Here is a 23,185-nt window from a genome sequence, read left to right as displayed (position 1 = left end):
TGTACGCAAGTGGATGAAGTGGAAAATAGATGGCAAGACATAAAACAGAGACAAAAGTAACAAAAGAAAACAAACGTGGTAATGTTACAAATGAGCAAAACTGCCAACAGTTTCCATTGTTTCTGGAAGCTTCTGCTATTTAGGCATCTAACACACAATCTGGACCTACAAGGGATTCAGTCACTCCTTACGCTTCTCCTCCTCAAATATTTCCCACGACCCTCACATGGATGCACATGCTTAAGTCAGAAGAGCACAACTTGTCATTCTGCGCTGATGTTTTTTTCAGGTGCATGTTGTGATGCAATTACGCCTAAAATGGGCGCTAACATGTTAGTACATCTGCCCCTCAGTGTCATGGTGTTTATGTGCAGGTGGACGTATGTTGAAAGCGTTAGCTGTGTAGGTTTTTTTAAACAGGTTTTAGCAGTATTTTTATGAGGGTAAAGGTGTCCTGTATTGACAGTGTTCGAAGGAAGTGTTTAGGTTTGGAGAGTAACAGAAGGCGAAGGAGAGGTCATGTCTTTGACCACAGAGGCTTGAAGACCAGAGGGCTGCCAATCTGTTCTCTCTCACATTCCTGCGGGTCATGCTCTAGCAGCATCTGACATCACGCAGGAAATCCTTTCCAAAAGGACAGACCCCAGACATAGCACACTCCAGCACCAAGAGAGCCACATGGAACACATTTAGGAACATTTAACAAGTAGACATGAGGATGATGGAACATGTATACTATTATCACACTGGCTCCTTAACGCACACACACATGGGCCTCTTCCTCTGAAATATAAACCATGGTTATTAATCAACTAAAGGTAGTTCTATTTCTGGCTCTATAGATGCCATGGACAAACACATTCATTTGTGCCTGCTCTGAAAAATGATGTTTGGGATCTTTCACTGGCTAGAGGTCCATTTAGTCTAGACTAAAGCAGTGCATCTGCCAAGGATCTCATGAAGAGAGGGGGAAGGGCAACACTTCTGTCTCCAAATATACCCATTACCTGTTAAACCAGTCATCTGTGTAGCGGGGGTAAGGGTATGGGTCGTTACTGCTGAAATCATAGCTGGCCTCAGCATTCTGAAAGAGAAAAGGTCAGGTTAAATATGATGTAGACATAGGGAGAGAGAGGGGTGGGCTTGTATAACCAAGAGAGCTTATACAAACATTCAGAAAGGATTATTTAATCTGTATCCTAGGCTTCATATTATTATTATTAGGAGTAGTATATAACAAGAAGAGAAAGATGAAGTGTGCTCTGAAGATTGGAAATTAATTGCCATCATAAAGCTTACTGAAAGTCAACAATTGTTTTCAAGTGAGTGGTAAAACATAATGTACTAAATTCAAATAGTTAAGCTGAGTAGACAGGTTTTACAGGCCAGATAGACTTTAAAACATAATGTACTATGTTCAAATAGTTCAGGCCAGATAGACTTTAAAACATAATGTACTATATTCAAATAGTTCAGGCCAGATAGACTTTAAAACATAATGTACTATATTCAAATAGTTCAGGCCAGATAGACTTTAAAACATAATGTACTATAATCAAATAGTTAAGCTGAGTAGACAGGTTTAACAGGCCAGATAGACTTTGTAAATTGTCTGTTGGTGTCAAATAGAACATTTCTTTGATTCTTTGCAAAACTTGGTCTTTCCCGACTTGATTTGAAATGCAATGTCTCACATGAGTCACTGTAGCAGTACAGTCACACGGTTGAAAGACAGACGTCTGATCTGCATATGAAAAACCCATTAATTTGAACTAGATGGGATTAGTACGTGTATGCCCAGTGTATTCTACTGGGGAAGCCATTGGTATGCCTGAGAGGTTTTCACCGAATTTCACCTGATTCTGTAGTGTAAGATACACATCTGATTTTCCAAGCATCGTTATTAGAAAATATGTTATTCTGTAGTCAAAATACTACAAAACAAGTGATTTCTAGAATGTGATGGTTTTAACAAAGGAGTGAATTGGCCCTACCAATATTTTTACTAATCAATGTCATAGTTTCTAAACCTGTAACTTATCATTAAGAATATCATGACTGGGGGATTTTTGTCAGGCAGATGGAGTTTTAGTATACACTACTGTATGTGCTGACCTAACCATATTTTGTATGTGCTGACCTTTTTGCTTTGTACTGTTCTTAACATGAGTTCCATCCTATTTTGGTAAGCTTCTCTCCATACTCCTTCGGCTTTATGGTTCACTGGGCACCCCCTATCTCACCCAGCTCATCTAAAGGCTTACTGCTTTCTAAATGAAGCGACATGGGAATCCATATGTTCCACGAAAGTGATCTACTGAGGTGTACTGTTACCTATATCTACGAATACTACTAGCCAATCTTAAGTCCCTCCCCTTCTCCTATCAATCCTTTCTGTTTTGAGTTGAAATACTCACAGAGTGAAATAACAATTGCCCAAGGTATTGGTATTGGGTTTATAAGAACAACAGGGTTGTAATTACAAAAGAGGAGGGGTCCAAGTGCCAAACCCTGAGGCACACCAGCAGAGAAGTGACACAATTTTGACACTTGTCCCTGCCTTTGAATGATCATCCAATGAGATACAATTCAAACCAACAGTATACTTTTACCCAAAATGCCGAGATCAGACAGTGTAGAAAGGAAGATATTGTGTCTCACTATGTCAAAGAATGCTGATAGGTTTAGTAAAATAAGAAGTGATGAATGAGAAAAGGGCTCTTATTACTCAAAAATCCTCAGTGAAAGCTGTAGGAAAGTTTCCCAAATTGAATGAGACATTTACTACATATGTGATGTAGGCAAGATAGACTGGTGGGTCCAGAGGACATGTTATAGGACAACTACGGGTAAAAGGATTGAGAAGACTCTCATATTGAGAATGGTGAATGAGTAAGGAGCCTTGAGAAGTCTCTCTCATTGAGAATGGTGAATGAGTAAGAAGCCTTGAGAAGTATCTCTCATTGAGACGTCTCTCTCATTAAGAATGGTGAATGAGTAAATCATGCTCCAATGTCCCAAGGAATTCATTTGCGTCTCCAAGACGTCTGCAAAAGATTGGGACATCCTAACACCATCATGTGGCCTACGACTTGTAATGTCTTACTTTGACAAAAATGAGCGTTGCTTCATTGTCAAAGGCAGGGGTGGAAAAAAGTGGCCCGGGAGTTACTGTCAGATCGGCCCACTTAATACACGGCGCACTGCCCCCTCAATACACGGCGCGTTGCCCACTCAAAGCATTGCACGTATCGACCAGTCAGTGGCCTACTTGGAAAAATACCCATACACTTAACATTACTTTAGATGATTACAAAGAAATTACATCATATATGTTTTTTTTATAACATTTGGATTGGATCCACCAATTTGCCTGGATGGACACATGGAATAAAATGATATTGGCTATTGTAACACTCCAAGGTAGGTATAGTTTGCTTGATGAATATGCTTAACTCTGGGCTAGTATCAGATGGTTATATGTAGAACTACAGAGCCTTAAGGAATGAATGTCAGCAGAGAAAGACCACACAATTCAGTAGTTACATTAAGCAAGACAATTGTATCAATTTGTTATTAACTCATACAGCAATACCTTTTTGTCCACTAGATGGCATCACACAACAGAAATATTTCCCCTCTACCTACATAGCTAGAGTAGCTAGTTACAGGTGGAAAGCTATGAAAGAAAGTTGCATCCAGGAGCCTTCATAAGCAAACATGATGTGGCTCCACATTACAATATCCCACTTTTTCATTATCCACATGTCTCAAAAGTTGTATGATGTAACATAGCTTAACAGGTCACATGATATGTCCAGTAACAACATAGAGAAGGGGGCAACATATAAGTCAAAACCAACCATATTTATTGACTGATCTTGAAAGTAGTGGCTTACAAAAGCTAAATAAGTCATCACATAGAAAATAACTCAGTGTTAGTGCAAGAAGCAAACATTCACACTGTGAAACCTATGACAAGTGACAGTGGTATATAGGAATTAGTCACTTCACAGCCTGCTAGCCACGATTTTCTTTCATTCCAATTCTTGGATGTAGGATTCCCCCCCCTTGTAGAAACCTGTTGAATGGATACATTTGGTCTAGGAAGTCCAAATGTTTTGTTGTCAATTTACCTTCATAAGTACGCCGACTTTCAAAGAGCGAATCGAGTTGTTGCACTGAATGTTAAAAATGGATTTAACATGAGTCAATGAGAGAGATCTGGGGCGATTTCAGTTTTGCCCCAAAAAGGGGCGGGGTCATTTCAAGCACCACGTTTGCCTGAGTGACTGTTGGCTGATTCGACAATGACATTCAGAGGCAGATCAGACGGTCTAGTGGTAGAATCCGACAGAAAAAAAAAATCCTTTTCCCGTAGGCAGTGCGTCGCCCTAATCGCCTTTATGGACAAGCCGCACCTGAACTATATTGTAGAAATGAACATTAGCCTACAGAACATACGATGGGGTGTGAACATCAGTGGTATCAGTAGTGTTGCATGCTGGGTGTGTGATTGTGTGTGTGTGTAGGGGTGTTGAAGGTGTCTGCAAGCGAGTGATGCAAGTGTTGAGTAGGCTAGAGTGATTGACATTTAATAACGCCTAAAACAAAGTTAGACTGACGGAAGACATTAGATGAGTAAAGAAGACACTTCAGAAAATGTTCGAAAAATAGGCACCATGAGTGTGAATACAGATCGCGAGGAATGGTATAAAATTCAGTCAGTGAATTCAACATTTTATAGATATTCGAGCAAATTATACGTGTTCAGCGAAGCATAGATTATAGTCAGTGCCGGCGAAGTCAGAGGCGAGGGCCGGGCGGCGATTAGGGTGGGCCGGTATTTTGGACCATCCCAACCCCGTCGGCCCACCGGGGATTCCCCCGGTATCCCCGATGGCCAGTCCGCCCCTGGTCAAAGGCATATTTGAGTTCTATCTATAGTACAGAGTGCACTTTCTCATATACATTGTGTTCCATCTTAAATGTCTTATTTCCACATTTTAACATTTTAACAATACATCACTGACTGTTGTTAAAAGAATGTGTGGGTCTGGTGATAAATCCAACAGCAGTTAGGTTGTGGGAGGGAAGATGGGGTTTCTGAAGGAGAGTGTGTGCGCAGCTCGGCAGGACACAGCAGAGCAGTGAAGCATGCTGAGGCTTTCCCCACGTCGCAGAGGACAGGGAGTTATTTTGGGTGGAAGACTGATTTGGCTTCATTCCAAGGCAGAACGAAGTGATTTCCATACTATGGCAGAGCTATTACTGCTGTCTATTTGATTAGTACTATTGCACATCTATTACTGCTGTCTATTTGATTAGTTGCTTGATGGTTTTATGTTGTGCCGTATTTATGTATTTCCTGGCCTATAACAAAGCAGAATTAAATGTTATCAAACACACACATCCTACTCTGAGGCATCCTACTGTTTTGTTTTGGTGTTTCTGGCTCTCTGTGAGCTATAATGGAAGCATATTATCTCTGTTTAATTAAGACACTGTAGGACACTTTATTCCCAATGGCACTGATAAGCCTTTCATTAGTGTTTAGAGCTGAATATTGTGTGAACTGGAATGTCTCGATCCCTAGGATGCTCAACATCTATCTGAGAAGGTGCACATGACAGACAGTTTCTTTCATCCATCCTTAGTTACGTATGTGTTCACTGTTTAATATTCTTATTTTTATCCTTCCAAAGAAAACCCCCGTTAAGGCATCACACAACTAAGAAGGGGCAAATCTACACCTGTCTTTGTGTAACATATATAGGCATACATTTTGATAGCATGTTTAAATAGCTTATTTGAATTATAAACCTTCTTTATTGAGACCACTGAAATAGTGATGTTTCTGGTGCTCTACGTAGATATGAATACAGTATATTGCTAATACACACTATAAATTAGATTCAAGGCGAGTTCAATTCTTATAACTTACATAATTTGCCGCAAGGTCTGGGTGGAGATAGTCAATTCCTAGAAAATAGGTGGATAAATGTCAAGGTAAGCATGAGAACTGAGCACGGCTTCAGGTTTCTCACTCAGGTATTTTTTTGCAGTACATTACAAGTATACGACAAGCTAGACCAAATAAAAGTAAAGTTGTTATAAAAAAATTGTTAATAATCTTTCGAGATACCGGTAGGCAAAAGCTCATTATGACTCAAGTGAGTCTTTCTAAACATCATGAAATACATACCATCATCCATAATGGCAATTGTCACCCCTTTCCCAGTGAACCCCAGACCCCAGGCTTCAGCCACATTCAGATCCAGTCCAGGAGTGCCGTCTGCCTGGCCGGTGTTTACCTAATCAGACAGGAAATGCATCAAGGTTTCTCCTTTCAAATGAACCAGCCAGAGAGATGACAAAGTGTGCTGGACACTATTTTGGTTCAATTTTTTTTTAACAAAACAGGCATGGAAATTGGATGAAAGATTTTTTTACAGAAATTAATTTCCCTGTCAGTTTTATGGCAGAAAACATACGTTTGACTTTCCCAGTCAGCAAAATAAACATTTTTGTGTATACACAGATATGGATTCTTAAAGTCTCATGACAGCTAGTCTTCAAAGCTCTTACATGAAATTTCATGCTGGATACTTGCATAACATGTTACACTGCAGTTCAAACAGAACTGTACAATTATAACTAGGTGAAGATTAATTATATCAAGATGAAATACATTAGATTCTACCAGCTTTTCTGCTTATGGAGAAAAAAAGGTTTGTATTAACTAGGGATGCACCGATACCACTTTTTTACAAACCGATACGAGTACGAGTATTTTTATTTGTGTACTTGCCGATACCGAGTACCGATACCGATACTTCTTAGATTTAGTCTCCATGAAAGTGCAATTAATTTGGAGGCAGATTTTATTTTATCCTCTGCAGATTATGTCAAGCCTATAGTACAAAATTAACAGAAGGCTATCCCAAGCCAAAAATAAACAGAGCTTTCTGGTTTTAACACACAAAAAAAACCTTCAAACAGACAATATCATCACATTAGACAAAATGCAAATATAACCAGATAAAGGCAATTCCATTTGCTGCATAGTTAACAACACAGTCTGCTTAACAAAAAGTGAACAGAACTATTACTGGATTAGCACAAGAGCACATTTCAGTTACAAAAGGATCAGAAGAATATCCTGCTCAAGTACACAAACAATCACTTAACCTATGTGGCACAGTCTTTCTCTCTACCTCTCTCTCTCTCTGTGTGCGTGCGCGTTTTTTTCTTTTGCAAGACGTCAGTTAAGATTGGTTGCTTCGGTCTTGCGCCACTAGCATCAGTGAACTCTGTGTACTTAGCACTATGGTGCGTCTTCAGATGTTTAATCAAATTGCTTGTGTTAAACAGAGTACTTTCCTTTCCGCCCCTCGACACCGTAGCAGTGCAGATCTTACACTGTGCCTTACTCCTGTCGTCGTCATTTATCTTAAAATGAGCCCAAATCACTGTTAAGGCAGCACAACGGAATTGCTAATCGCTAACGAGATGCTAGCAGCTAAATTTAGCGAAACCTGTATACTGAAATACTTTGACACTATGACAAACTTTCCTTACACAGTCAAACATCAAGCAAATGCAACACAAGACGGCAAATAAGCTACTTACTAATCTGACAGAGAATGGTAGGACAGGTAGGACAATAAATCACATTTTGTGTCAGCATAGCCTGGCCAGTTTGATGCAGTGAAATACTGATGAGTGGTATCGTGCTTGGTATCGGCAATTCAACAACGAGTACGAGTACGAGTATTTTAACGAAGTATCGGCACCGATACCGATACTGGTATCGGTATCGGTGCATCTTTAGTATTAACTGCTTGGCTTCAATTTCAAATATATTAAAAAAAAAAATGTTTATAAATATTCAACTAAAACCTGGCGGAATTTATAACATATTTAATAAAACAGTTTTTTTTACTATGGCCAAACAATATTTTCTCATGATGACTTCGCCAATAACCTGATCAAAGATTAAAATGATCACAAATAAAGCAACATCCCCTAAAATGAGTTTAACATAAAGGACTTCGGGATGCTGAAGTTTATACAAACAGTGTAATGTGACTACTTACAAGATACCATTGCTTTGTGAAAAGAGGGTCACTCATGTTGATGTCAACCTGGTTCAAGTCTCTGTAGCCTCTTTTCTGACGATCAAATCCCGCCTGTTGAAGTACACTTTTCACCTAATGAAAAACACAAGATGACATTAACGTCCACTGCAGACATATCGCGACATATGCATATCAGTTAAGATACCTTTAGAAGAAATGCTGAATATGAATGATTCCGTTCATCCACATATAAGTATATCTTTGGACAAATCAATCTCTTTAGCTTGTGTAAAAAAACACTTGAAAAATATGACACATTTGATTTATGCATTGTATGGATGCTAGAATTTCCTACAGTTAAGACCAGATAATACAATGGTATTTCTGTGTATGTCACCAACTTCCAAAGAAAATGAAACAGGCCAGGCTTCCTCACCCAACCTGCTGCCAGCTGAAGAGACACTACAGTACAAGTGGCTCACTTCAGCTTGTAATGTTTGGAACATGCTAACGCTAGTCAGTTAATGTCAGCTAGCGTGAAGATGTAAAGATCAAAGGTCCTCCTTTTCAGGTACATTCAGATATGACATCCTGAAGGCGTCCAGTTTAGCCATGTATCATTGTGATGCCTAAATTCATTAAAGTACCAGCTAGAGACCTCTGATGAAGGTTTACATAGTTGGGATGAGTATCAGCATTTATTTGTAGGGGTATCTGTTAGCAATCTGACGAGCTATTCAGGCGAAACCACAGGACAATGATAGCAGAGACAGCCTAGTGTTAAAATGTCAATGTACAGTAGATTATTTGCTAAGAATCTAGTTGAAATCCACCATGGCTTTCATGGGACTGTTTCCCAACAGTTCAGTTTAGTTATCATTCTCCGCACCAAAACCCAGTTCCAATCAGAGCAGGAAACGAAAACTGCTCTTCGTTCTGCTCTTGTTGGCTTTTTTATTGAATACTACCATTCTACTCTTTAGAAGAATTAATGGAATGTTGATGTCGTAAAATGTCACAGTTATAATGTATGAATTGTGGAGTAATGATTACCAGTGAAGAGTCTGAGTGGGGTTGGTAAATATCACATGGAATGCCTCTTAAAATATAAAAGAAATGTTCGACCAGAGCTAGTTCTTTATCCTCTTTATTCAACTGAGGAAAATGTCTGCGAAAATGTTGTTGGGACTAAATTATATACTTCACACTTAGTTTTGACATTTGCATTTCTATATGTATTACATGGAAGAAGCTGCCAATTCAATAACGGTGAGTAATCTATGTACAAGTAGAGACTGCAATGGATTCCCTTGTGACTACATGGTTGTGTCCTATATTGATATTGTTTTCAAATAGCTCATTATCTTCTGTGGCGCTTATCTAAGTGGCGCTTAAAGTTTCGAAATAAAACTTTTCTCATAAAGCCTTTTCACAAAGCTGTTGAGACCAACTTTTACTAAAGAAACTTAAGTTAAGAGTAAGACTCCCTTGCTATGGATGATATCAAATCTCATGCATGAGTTTGCTTTCAATGACCACAGTGATTGGTTGATGAGAGACATATCTGTGCCAGTGAGTAGGCATGTGTTACAAACTGCAAAAAGTGATAAATACAATAAATAAATAAGCCACACAGAGTAAGTTACCCAAAGACCCAGTATGTGCATGACACGTTTGTGTAGAAAACAGCTAATTCAGTTTTACAATAAATAGCTCGACTTAATTGTGGTACTGTTTGGGTTGTTTTTGTTGGTTGGTAACATCTTTGCATCCCGTACAAGCTCCACAACAATCATTATTCTCTCGTAATTTAGACAGTATCTTTAAAGTAGCCAAATTCTACGTCTAATGTTTAATGTGTTTAATGTTTCCAAAACATTATGACATTGAATGACAGCAACCGAGTTGTGAGTTAGGAATCCTTTTAGACTACTTTTTAGTTCTCCCAAACTTAGGCGCTAAGGGACTTTATGAAATGTCTTAATTAGTCAAAAGTGTAATCGTTAATTACCCTTAATCGTTAATCAATAATCGTTGTTTTTTTTAGGATTCGGAGAAAGAGAAGCACAGACATTTGTGCAGCAAATATTAATATACTGGCCTCATATAATGTTATGAATGGAGGAGTAGTTTGTCATTGAAAAATAAAGAGCATGGGTTGGGTCTCCTAGTATTCCTGTGCGCAATGAAAAGCCAAGGTTTCAAAGGCCGTCAACATGTCAAAATGTCCAGAGGTTGTGATTTCAATAATAATGTCAAGAGGGAAGATACTATTTATGAATGCCAGTTTGTGCCCAGTAGAGTGCCATTGTCTGTGCTTTGAAGTGGCTGAGCTGAGTGATGCATGTCGACTATATTGTAATGGCTTCCAGGAAAGAGCAGGGATGGTTGGCGTGTGCTGGCAGTGGATGGCACAGCCCCAAGGGCATAAACACCATGTGTGGGAAGATGTTACATACGTCAGATAGAGGCACTCCAGGAAAAAAGCCTTGTCAGGTGCCTTCAGAAACTGCTTAATGGCAAAGGATAGTGAGCGAAGATAGTAAACACATTATAGACTTCTTGTTGGATCACAACAGCAAAGCATTGTGAATTGGTGAGCGCAAACAGAATTTATGAAAGTAGACTTTCAGAGAGTAGAGTAGAGTTGCAACTGTTGTACCCTTTCTGTTCTGATGCCTGGTGTCAACAGGTGTCAACAGGTGTCAACAGTGTGTGTCCTGGAAATGCAAGCCATCTGTAACTGAAGTTACTTATATTTATGACAGTGTCTGCCATACAACTGGTGATTCCATCATCTCTGTTTAATTCTCTTAAGTATCTGAAATGATCTGTCAATGTGACTAATTGTAATGGGGATGGGGCCCAGAAACATGAGAAAATATTTGGGTAGAAGTTTAATTTAATGCCATTAAGGTTTTAGTGCTCATAATATCTGTGGAATATTGGTTGCACCAGCACATTTCACTATCAAAGACTGTGTCAGTAACTTATCAGTTAGGTTGTCAGAAAAGCTGAAAAGTGCAGATGAATTCACTACTACTATTACTACTACTACTACTACCAGTAGTACTACTATAATAATAATGATAATAATAATGTTAATAATAATTATTATTATAATAATAATAATAACAGAACCTTTCTGGCTGCTAGTATTCAGAAGTGCTTTTTCAGAAGCCATTTGCACAATAGAAGTATAGAGGATAGAACAAAACCAAATGTGTTACAAAAATGTATGAATTAATTAAAAAATCAATTTAAAAAAAGCATAAAAATAGCTGTCATTAAATATAGTGAACATATAATGGATGCACCATTACACGAATTTTGCATAAATTAAAATAAACTAAACAAATATTTAGTTTAGGCATTCTGAAAGTCCAGTTTATAAAAATGTGTTTTAAGAAATCGGAACACCAATAGGAACTCTTTGAACAAAGATAGATATGACCTTTTTGAAAGTAGATATTACCTCTCTGTGTGAAAAGAAATGCTAATATGTGAAAGTCCTAACAACCTTATATATATATATATATATATATATATATATATATTACTTGAGTAGAGGCCAAGGCTACTATTTCAAATACAGATGTTTTCAGTCTGCAAGCTATATGCTATAAGCTTTTTTCACATTACCTTCATACAAAAACTTGTGGTTGCATTAGTTCCACAAAGGATAAACTGTTCATAAAGGTGTCTTTCTTCATCACACCCACACATAATGACCAAACCGAGACTTTGGCACGACACCAGTTTGTTTCCAGGATGAAAGCATGTCCACCTCTGCTCTCCAGAATGGGAAGACGTGAAAGATGACAAACACAGTCTAGAGCACATACCGCACACATTACATTCTCTAAGCCACAGAAGTCAGTCACTTACTCACCCAAACACGTATACATTTAGATTGTGTTGGCCAAATTAAGAACATTTGATAGAATTTGATGCAACTGAATTTTCTTGGTTATGAGGCCACACACACACACTGTTAAAAAGGCCATAGAAACTATTGTTAAGTTGCCCAGTAGAGCATGTTTCTGTTTATGACCATATATGGTATTTGCGTAGGTCATGTGACTTCACTCCACACGGTATAGTTTTAGTTTGTTGCTTCACGGCATAAATAGAGTGGCAGTTTGCTTCAAGCAATAATATCATACGATTGAATGTTGACGTTGTTGAACTCGTGTGCGTCCATGTAAAAAACCACACACTTGCGAATCACACTGGCAAATCACACTTGCACAATCACACATGCACAACCACAATCCCACACACATACAAACATACACCCACCTACAATTCATTCAATCATTCAATACAAAGTGCAAATAATCAAACTGGATATCCAAGTCTCCATTCTTTCCCATTCTAACCGGATGCCCCTCAGTGATAACAAATTTCCCGACCCCCCTCTATAACAATTTGGTGCCGAAACCCGGGATAGGTTATTACTGAGGAAAAAGATGTTTGGAGACGAAAACCAGTTTGATCCGGAGGCAGGACATCACTCACCCCGCATCATCAGACCGCCAGTTCGTCTGGCTGACTTTGAAGTTGAGTATGCAGCTCATCGTCGTCAGCCCAGCTACACCCAGTTATCGGAGGATGATGAGGAAGACTATGAGGATGAGCCTAATGCTACTCGTGGCCAACAGACTGAACAACAGAGGCCTGTGCAAGGAGCTGCCAGCGCAACCAGAGGTACTGTGCACACTCCCCTAGCACCTGCAAATGCAGCCATAGATGCGCACAGCACAATCCGCGCCCTGAGTGAGCACAATAGGATACTTATGGAGACAGTTAAGGTTCTGACGGACAGGATGCAGAGTGACAGAACAGTTAATTCTACCCCTCGTCAGCACCTCACATTCACACCTCAAACAGCATATCCTAACCCGCCTGCTCATCCAGTGAGACACAGCAGCACCCCCGCTTTCAGACCTCAGTTGCCAGTCTATGCCCCACTCAATGTGCCTCTTATGCCACTCTCGCAGCCACCCAGCTATAGGCGTGCTGCCCATATACCATTGTTCCAAGACCCACTGCCACAAGCTCCAGTCCATCAATCAGCAAAGCCAAGTGGACGTGACTACCTCACTGAGGCCATGGAACGCCTGAACTTGCATGCAGTCCGCCATCAGCCACATCCACCTCCACCACGTCAGAGGGACGCCAGGTCTGGCCATTCTGATGAGGGTCCATACAGGCCTGTGCCACATCGTGTGACTCACCGGGCACTACGACCAGCAAGCCCTCCACAGTCCAGCGTCGATAGCCTGTCACGCTCCGCCTCTCCACCCAGGAGAGAGACAACCTACCGAGGCCCCAAGCCCTCCATACCGCAGTTCACCAGTGATGATCCCCGTCAGTTCGCTAGGCTGAAGCTGGCCTTAGAGAATCTACTGCCAGAAGATGCCACAGAGAGATTTAAATATCAGGTACTGGTGGACCACTTAAGATTTGAGGAAGCTCTGCTAATAGCTGATTCATACTGTAACTCACACCGCCCTTATAGTGACACCATGCGCTCACTGATAGAGCACTATGGACAGCCCCACAAGTTATCACTTAAGAGAATAGCGGAGGTGATGGATGAGCCAGATGTTCGCAGCGGAGACCTCAAAGCCTTTCGGAGATTCGCACTTAAAGTACGGGCCCTGGTTGGAATGTTGGATCAGATGGAGGAGGAGGGAGCCATCGAACTCCATTGTGGCTCACATGTTGCCAGGCTTCTCTCTAAGTTGCCACACGACTTGCGCAGCAATTTTAGGAGGCATACCCACCCACGGAAGCAGCCTGTGCCTACCTTATTGGACTTCGCTGACTGGCTTGAATTTGAACTGGAGGTGCAGGGCACAGAGGTCAAACCAGCACGTGCAGACAGTGGAGATGCATTCAGAAAGGTGAAAGAGAAGAGGGAGCGCAAGTCAGCGTCATATTCCACCACAGTGATGGAAGTCCCCTCTCCTACAAGCACCTCACCATCCACAGCCATCCGTGACGACTCAGATACAGTTAATAGTTACTGTCCTTACTGTGACAGCAATAGTCACTATCTTAATCAGTGCAGTAATTTAAAGGGGTTAACAAGTGTGCAGAAGACAGCCTGGATTAAGACCAATTACCGGTGTTGGAGATGTGGTCGGAAGCACCAGGCTGCCATGTGCAGGTTAAAGGTCACCTGCCAAACCTGCAAAGGCAAACACTTAACAGCACTCCACGAAATCAACGCCAGACCTCACACTGAAGGTGAGAAACCACCAGTGGTGGCAGAGACTTCAACTGGGACACTGTACTTAGACAGACCAGGTCATAGTAACAGTGTTCTGTTGAAAGTAGTTAAAGTACTCCTGTACCATGGCCCACGCACACTAACCACTTATGCCATATTGGACGATGGATCCGAAAGGACCATTTTGCTGCAGGCTGCTGCCAAACAGCTTGGCTTAGTGGGACAGCCAGAGAACCTCTCTCTGAGGACTGTGAAGAATGATGCCCAGGTCATAGCAGGAGCGACTGTCACTTTCACCCTCTCACCCGCCTCACAGCCTAAGAGGAAGTTCCAGATAGAGGGTGCCTTTACAGCTGAAGCATTGGGACTCGCCCGCCACAGCCATCCAGTGGCAAAGTACCATCACCTGCGAGATCTCCCACTCCAGCCCCTCGACAATGTCCAGCCACTGCTCTTGATAGGATCAGACTACCCCCACTTGATTACTCCCGTAGAGCCAGTGCGCCTGGGACCACCCGGTGGACCTGCTGCCATAAAGACCAGGCTGGGATGGACATTACAAGGACCAACGAAGCTGCTACAGCACCGCTTGTCCCCTCAACAGTGCTTATTCACAGCTCTTAAGTCTCCCGCTGTTGAGCTGCGTGAGCACGTAGAGAAGCTGTGGCAACTGGACATTCTTCCTTACACGAGTGAGAAGGAGGTGGTCCGTTCCAGGTGTGACCAAGAAGCAGTGCAGCTGTTACAGGCTAAAACAGTGAGAGTGGACGTAGATGGTATACTCAGGTATGCAACCCCTTTGCTGAGGAAGAAATCCACACCACTGTTAAGGGCTCCACCTCAAGCAGTCCTGCCATTGCTGCGAGGAACTGAGAAGCGCCTGAGTAAAGACCCAGGGCTCGCCAAGGTGTATAATGAGGAAATTAGGAAGTTAGAGGATGCTGGATATGTCACCAGGCTGCCATCAGACAGACTGAACGAGTCTCCTGAGTCGTGGTACATCCCACATCATCTGGTCAGCCACAATGGAAAGCATCGGGTAGTTTTTAACTGCTCATTCAAGTACCAAGGTGGCAACCTAAACGAGTGTCTGCTGGCAGGGCCGACTTTGGGTGCATCCCTCCTAGGAGTGTTGCTACGCTTCAGGGAGCACACAGTTGCCTTTGCTGGCGACATTAAGGGGATGTTCCACCAGATACGCCTGTTGCCTGAGGACAAACCCCTCCTCAGATTCATATGGCGGGATATGGTCCGTGACGCCCCAGTGACAGTCTACCAGTGGAATGTCCTTCCCTTCGGGACGACGTGCAGCCCTTGTTGTGCAACATTCGCCCTTCAAAAGCATGTCATTGACCACAGTGACCCACAGGAGGAAGTGCGCAATGCAGTGGAGCACCATTTTTATGTGGACAACTGGCTTCAGAGCTGTGCCATCGTGAAGGATGCCAAAGGTTTGGTTGACAGACTCAGAGTGCTGCTGGAAGAAGGAGGGTTCTCTCTGCGACAGTGGGCCAGTAATGACCCTCAGGTCATCTGTCATCTCCCTGCCGCAGACCGGTCAGCCAGCACCGAGCTCTGGCTTTCCCACCAGCAGTCAGATGCCAAGGAGTCAACCCTGGGCCTACAGTGGCACTGTCAGTCTGACACACTGACCTACAAATGTCGTCAGATGGAGAGCCAGGCAGCCCCCACTATGAGGATCATCTACCGCATTTTGGCCAGCCAGTATGATCCATTAGGATATATCATCCCATTCACCACCAGAGCGAAGAGTCTCGTCCAGAAGCTGTGGGAGAAACAGAGAGACTGGGATGATCCTCTGCTGCCAGCTGACATTCTGCAAGCATGGAAGGAGTGGGAAAGTGAGTTGAAGCACATAGATAAGATCTCCATCCCCAGATGTTATGTCACAGCTGTCTTGGATTCACCCAATGCCTGGAGAGATATCCACATATTCTGCGATGCCTCCGAGCGGGCCTATGGGTCGGTAGGCTACCTGCGCACAGAGGATGCCTCTGGACAAGTACAGGTGGCCTTCCTAGCAGCCCGCTCCAGAGTAGCACCGAAGCGGCAACAGTCCATGCCTAGACTAGAGCTCTGTGCAGCCCTCACAGGAGCCCAGCTGGCCACAACGCTCGGGAGAGAGCTAACTTTGGACGTCCGCCATGTGCATATGTGGACTGATTCATCCACTGTGCTCACTTGGATTACATCTGATTCATGTCGATATAAAGTTTTTGTCGGCACACGGATTGCTGAGATCCAAGAGCTCACAGACATCCACATGTGGTGTTATGTCCCCACGAACGCTAACCCAGCTGATGATCTCACACGTGGTAAGACACTGCTGCAGCTGGCAGAGCCATCCCGCTGGAGTTAGGGCCCAGCCTTTCTGCTGGAGCAGCCTGACGCCTGGCCAGCATCCCTCCAGATCACTGCGAGTAGCAGCGACGATGAAGAAAGGAAGCCGACATTCTGTGCGCACGTGGTGGCAGTCAGCAATCAGCCCGACATCACACAGTTTCAAACCTTTCAAGATCTTGTCGATGCTACAGCGCAGGGCCTACACGGGGCGGCCGGCCACCAGGGGGAGCCTCCGGCTGATACCTACAGAGAGGCTGAGATCAGCCTTTACAGAGATGCCCAAGCATCTACATTCCCAGAAGAGGTCAAAACCCTTTCCGCAGGGAAACCCGTGCCCTCCACGAGCAGACTCCTGACCTTATCACCTGAGCTGGATGCTGACAGGCTTCTCAGCGTTGGTGGGCGCCTGCGCCGTGGAGAGGGACTGGACCAAGAAGTAACACACCCGGTGGTTTTAGACCCCAAACACCCTCTCACTGCCCTTCTCATAAAGAAGTATGATGAAGACCTACGTCACCCAGGAGTGGAGCGGGTCTTCGCTGAGCTTCGCAGGAAATATTGGATCCTGAGAGGACGGGAGACCATCAAGCGACATCAGCACCACTGCACACAGTGTCAGAGGTGGCGAGGGAAACCAGAGGTTCCAAGGATGGCTGACTTGCCCCCCTCCCGCCTCCGCTTGTTCAAGCCAGCCTTCCACTCTACTGGTGTTGACTGTTTCGGGCCCTTCATCATCCGGGTTGGTCGTCGCAGTGAGAAGAGATGGGGCATAATATTTAAGTGCTTGACCACAAGGGGAGTCTACCTAGACCTGCTGAATAGCATTGACACGGACTCGTTCCTGATGGCACTCCGCCGGTTTGTCTCCCGGAGAGGGAAGCCCTATGAGCTGTTGTCTGACCAAGGGACAAACTTTACGAGTGGCCAGAAGGAGCTGAAGGAGGCCTTCACTGCCCTCGAGCCAGATCTGCAGTCTTTGCTTGCCAAGCAGCAAATCAGATTCCAGTTCAATCCTCCTGGGGCACCTCATTTCGGAGGCACCTGGGAGAGAGAAATAAGGTCCTTAAAAGCAGCCCTCCAGGTGACACTCGGCAGCCAGTCTGTCACAGAGGAAGTGCTGAGAACAGTCCTGACTGAAATCGAAGGGATACTGAACTCAAAACCACTCGCTTATGTGTCATCTGATGTAGCAGATGTGGACCCAGTGACCCCGAACAGCCTTCTGATGGGGCGGCCCGACTCGTCACTACCTCAGATAGTCTACCCTGCCTCTGAAATGCTGACACGCAAACGCTGGAGACACAGTCAGGTCCTGGCTGACCATTTCTGGTCACACTTCATCCGCAGGTACCTGCCTAGTCTTCAGCCCAGAAGCAAGTGGACCAAGGAAACCGTCAACCTCCAGACCGGAACTGTGGTGATGATCGTTGATCAGCGCCTGCCTCGCGCCCTGTGGCCAGTGGGTGTGGTAACCCACACTACTGCGGGAGCTGATGGGAGGATCAGATCGGCGACAGTGAAAGTGAAGGACCGGGACTATACCAGACCTGTTTCCAGATTGGTCCGTCTGGCAGCCCTGCCTGAGGATGATCAGACACCACTAATCTCTTGTTCTCCACAGGACTAATTAGACTGTTATGGCCTCACCTTTGGGCAAATTTACAGTGTATATTTGGGGGCGGCATTGTTAAAAAGGCCATAGAAACTATTGTTAAGTTGCCCAGTAGAGCATGTTTCTGTTTATGACCATATATGGTATTTGCGTAGGTCATGTGACTTCACTCCACACGGTATAGTTTTAGTTTGTTGCTTCACGGCATAAATAGAGTGGCAGTTTGCTTCAAGCAATAATATCATACGATTGAATGTTGACGTTGTTGAACTCGTGTGCGTCCATGTAAAAAACCACACACTTGCGAATCACACTGGCAAATCACACTTGCACAATCACACATGCACAACCACAATCCCACACACATACAAACATACACCCACCTACAATTCATTCAATCATTCAATACAAAGTGCAAATAATCAAACTGGATATCCAAGTCTCCATTCTTTCCCATTCTAACCGGATGCCCCTCAGTGATAACAAATTTCCCGACCCCCCTCTATAACACACACACACACACACACACACACACACGCGCGCACACAAACACACACACACACACACACAAACACACACACACACACTCAAATTCCGAATTCCAGTGTAATATTACAACAGTCAATATAACAAAATGACATCTTACGCAGCACCATTGGTTGGGATATTAAAATATAAAAAGATGCTGAATATGTAAGGACAGAGTAAAAAGTACAATACTCTTCATCATCCTTTTACTGAAATAAATGGTACAATTCATGTTTATTTATTTTTTAAATGTGCCATTGAAGTCATGCTTGATATAACAAAATAGATATGTATTAGTCACACTGAGACAGAGCAAACGGTCTACCAACTAACACGGTCCAATTTCCAAGCCCCGAATCCAATCCCCTGTCTATAATCTCCGTGACCATGCACTTCATTATTTTGTGGACACAGTGAAAATGAAAAAGAGAATCTAAATACTACATGGAATTTGATCCAATTCAGATTTCCAGTCCCACATTACATGGTGATAAGTGAACCCAAATGTCTTTAAATAGGCTGTGCCTTCTCCAGCCCATCTCAAATCCTCTGTCTCTACACAGGGCTGCCTTGAGGGACTACAAGCTCTGAGAGATACTCATGACTCAGTGGTTTTAAATGATCTTTTCCAAGGATACAACATGTTTCACACCACAAGTATACTCAGTTAAACATCACCTCAGCTACAGCTGCCATCAAATGTTCTTAAGAATGGAAATCGTGTGTTGAATGGTGTTTAACCACCGTGAATGATGGCTGCCTTGCTTAACGTAAAAGGCCCAAGGAGGGGAACAGTGTCACACTGGAGAGGAGAGGAGACATTTACTGCTTTCTACATTAAGCAAGCTGACAGTTTCAGCATGAAGAAGGAAAACAGGAAAGTAATCAATAAAGAATTGCAGCAGCTCTCAACCAAATGTTGATTCAGAGGCTGCCAAGGCTAACCTGGCTACCTGCATCTTTTCCAATTGATTTTAAAGAGGCTCACTGCTGCAACCACACAAGTTATAACAAAGCAGTCTCACTATCACGAGGATTTATGTGTCTTAACCCCTACATGTCAAATATAGCACACAGAATTATTGGACTAATGGCATGTTTGTGGAAAATGTAAAAGAGGCAATAGTATACATTTTTTTTCTAAATTACTTTCATTTAATTTGCTTCATTATTTAAACCAATGCGTTTTGTCTCACTTATATGCAAGAATAAAAGAGTCTTGAAGTTTATGGTTTAAAAAATCAGTATGACGTGATTATGTTTTGAAACTGCAGTTACCATTTACCAAACACAATACGAATCCTTCACTGCACATAGTAGGCTATATCATGTCTCACATTGATCGTGCTTTAAATGAACCATTGTTTTCCAGGAACTGAAATCAGGCTGGTTTCTATGGGAACCACACAATATGAATGTGCAGCCTTACCCTGTGATCCTTCTGGAGACTCTGGCCATGCCCAGCACTGCGCTTCCTCCTGCTCAGAGGGCTACTCTGGGGGTAGAAGTGGAAAAGCCCATCTCCAAAAGGAAGCTGATATGAAAGATAGATATAGAAAGGGATAGAAAGAGATAAAGGGAAAGACAGATAAAGAAAGAAAGAGTGGGAAATTAAACACACATTTTATGGTGCTGATAAATATTTAACATATAAAAAATGCAGCCCCTACCGTGACCACAGAATGTAAGTTATCTTATGCGATCATGGATAAGGACATCACATTGCAAATGATTGTGCTGTAGGGGGAAATCATTGAACTCTTTGCCTTCTGTCACAATACTGGTAGCCTATGGTGGCTTTGGGTCACTGCACTTAATGATAACTAATCTCTGCCTCATTCATGCAAATCAACCTTCTCAAGAGAAGAAGTCATGTAGAAGTTATAAGCTCTATTTCCATTCAGATGGAACAAGTCAGAGCGACAACATGAGCATCGTGATCACCACCATGGAATACAATTCATACTTCATTTGTGAGATTCAACATTGTAGAAAGACAAATTAAATACGATTCTCAGCTCATGAAAGTGTCTCGGATTTCAATATTTTCAAGTATACAAGTAAAGAACAAAGACGCCGAATCATCCCATACTGTTAAATGAAGTGTGGCTAAACCAAGCAAATGAGGGATTTCATTACATACGAAGTGTGAGCTTGTTCTTAAAACAAGAAAAAATGAAGTGAGATGATGGTTCTATCAGGAATTGTCTTCGGAATAGTTGGGATAAAAAAACTAAGATTGAAAGGTAAGTGACAACAACCTGAGATCAGCAATTTTTCTTTAAGAAACAGAATGATGCAGTCAAAGGCATATGCTGCTCAAACAATCAAATGATCTAATGATCCACCTGCTGGCGGTCAGGTGTCCAGCCTGCTCTGTTGCACTTGACTGACTGGTGCCACAGGCAATGTTCAAACACATCTGATTTGGGCATCTACGCCTAACAATATTAGTGTGCTAAGGTGATCATTTTCTCCATTTGACAAATAAATGCCTGTTTGGAGACAAACACACATAGAGTGGCATACGTTCATTTAGCTGTTGCTATTCTAAATTTCCCTCGGGAATAATAAAGTATCCATCTATCTATCTATCTATCTATCTATCTATCTATCTATCTATCTATCACTCATGGAGTAAGAAAAAATAAACTAATTTGAATTTGTTTTAGCATTCTGACTCCTTCGATGTTGTGTTATTAAGTTATTTACATCACATACAAATAAGTGTTAAATGAAGGGTTCTTTTTACATTACACCAATGTAAAATGCTTCTAAATACATTTGAAAATGCTCTTAAATTTACAATTTGAAAAAAAAAATCAACATTATCTGTCTAGCTGTGACATGGGGACTGAGAACATGATACATCTTTTCATGAATGTGTAATAATAGTAATAGTGATATAGTAGTATAATAGTAATTTTTGTAGCCTGTGAGTCTACCGTACACATGTCAATGCATTTTGTAGGCAATAATAATAACTGAGCATATATTGTAGAGAACATTCCCTTGTGCACATGATACCATTTTACCACAGATTTGTATCAATACTTTATAGATTGCATAGGACTGATGTGAAACCAGCAGCAACCCCTTATCCTGATATAAGTAGATAGTGCTGGGTTATGTAATTATTTTACAATATCAAGGCCTTTCCCGAACATACGTTCTGATGACGTAAACATTTGTAAAGGTAGGCTACTTTAACGATTAAAGAGTCATTAATAGACCAAACAATATTTAAAGAACAACAGTAAAAAGAACACCGACCCTTAAAATGATTAGGATAATACTTGACACTTGACATTTAAACTAAAACGTCGTTGATTGCCATCTATAATACCTAATAACCGAGGTATTTATTAATGCAGCCGCATATAGCCTAACAGTAAAGGATAGGGTAGCCAATATTCGACTGTGTTCTATTTTGGATACTTCACATCTTACCTTCCGGACACTCTCAAACCCGTGCTCCAGCGCAACTTGAGGGGCTTCATCATATGAACCTTCATGCAACTGAACCAAAAGATGATTTGTTAAAATCCCATTCTCTGTGTCCCCTATCGCAAAAATCAGTGCGTTGACCAGTACTAAGACCACCATTGGTCCATATCTTAAGAATCCAAACATTGTCGACACGGAGGGTCAGTATGATCTTGGAGGAGAAATCTGCGAACGGGATGCTCCAAATGAGAGATGGCTTCTATCAGGGCTTTTTGGGATGCATCTCCTGAGTCGGGGACAAGGCTAACGCAAGTTTGTCTGCGAGTCGGATAAGCGCAGTGTGCGGTGGTGAGTTGAAGGCTTTTGCTGTTGACCAAATCTGCATTTTCAGCTGCTCTTTCATCTATAATTCAGCGTTATCGTGTGGGTCTTCTCCATGTGACGTTCTGCGGAATAGTGCCCAATAGGCTCCGGAGGGCGTGGCCATTGCCTGTCACCCGCCTCGTAGTGCTGATGGAGTCCCGTACCCTGGACAAATCTGAAATAGAGTCAGGCAAAATAATGTGGATTTATATGCTATGAAAATCTCCTGAATTAAAATACCTTATGATGGCTTATGGACCTGCCTCTAACAGCCACTTGTTATGTTGAATATTTATGTCAGTATGGATGATCAAGACATTGTTAGGAAACAGAATAAATATAACATATCCATAAAAGCCATCTATGATTAAAAATGCTGTAGGCCCACTTTCACATGAACAGAGGGCAATAGTTTTTGAGTCTGAATAAATACATTGTTAGTATTTTTAAGTGTTTTCTCAGGTGGCTCAACTTACAGTCAGAGGGGGATCAATGTACCCCTAACCTGGGGCAAATCGAGCCACAAGACTTTGTTGAGACCCCATATTA

At 42.3% G+C, this 23,185-nt stretch overlaps 1 protein-coding gene across 1 annotated transcript in view; it reads right to left on the bottom strand.

The window, feature by feature from the left end:
* Positions 1 to 22,717, bottom strand: part of pcsk2 (proprotein convertase subtilisin/kexin type 2) — a 38,942-nt gene extending 16,225 nt beyond the window's left edge. Inside the window, exons 1-6 of the mRNA XM_012819033.3 lie at positions 22,277 to 22,717; positions 20,256 to 20,360; positions 8,100 to 8,213; positions 6,206 to 6,314; positions 5,945 to 5,982; positions 1,008 to 1,084 (exon numbers count right to left, since the gene is read on the bottom strand). Coding sequence (XP_012674487.1) covers positions 1,008 to 1,084; positions 5,945 to 5,982; positions 6,206 to 6,314; positions 8,100 to 8,213; positions 20,256 to 20,360; positions 22,277 to 22,459 — 626 coding nt within the window. The 5' untranslated portion in view covers positions 22,460 to 22,717. The remainder of the gene's footprint in view (positions 1 to 1,007; positions 1,085 to 5,944; positions 5,983 to 6,205; positions 6,315 to 8,099; positions 8,214 to 20,255; positions 20,361 to 22,276) is intronic.
* Positions 22,718 to 23,185: the final 468 nt, after the last annotated feature.

Source organism: Clupea harengus, chromosome 13, assembly GCF_900700415.2.
Source record: "Clupea harengus chromosome 13, Ch_v2.0.2, whole genome shotgun sequence".
Taxonomy (NCBI): domain Eukaryota; kingdom Metazoa; phylum Chordata; class Actinopteri; order Clupeiformes; family Clupeidae; genus Clupea; species Clupea harengus.
This window is presented reverse-complemented; position numbering and strand designations above follow the sequence as displayed.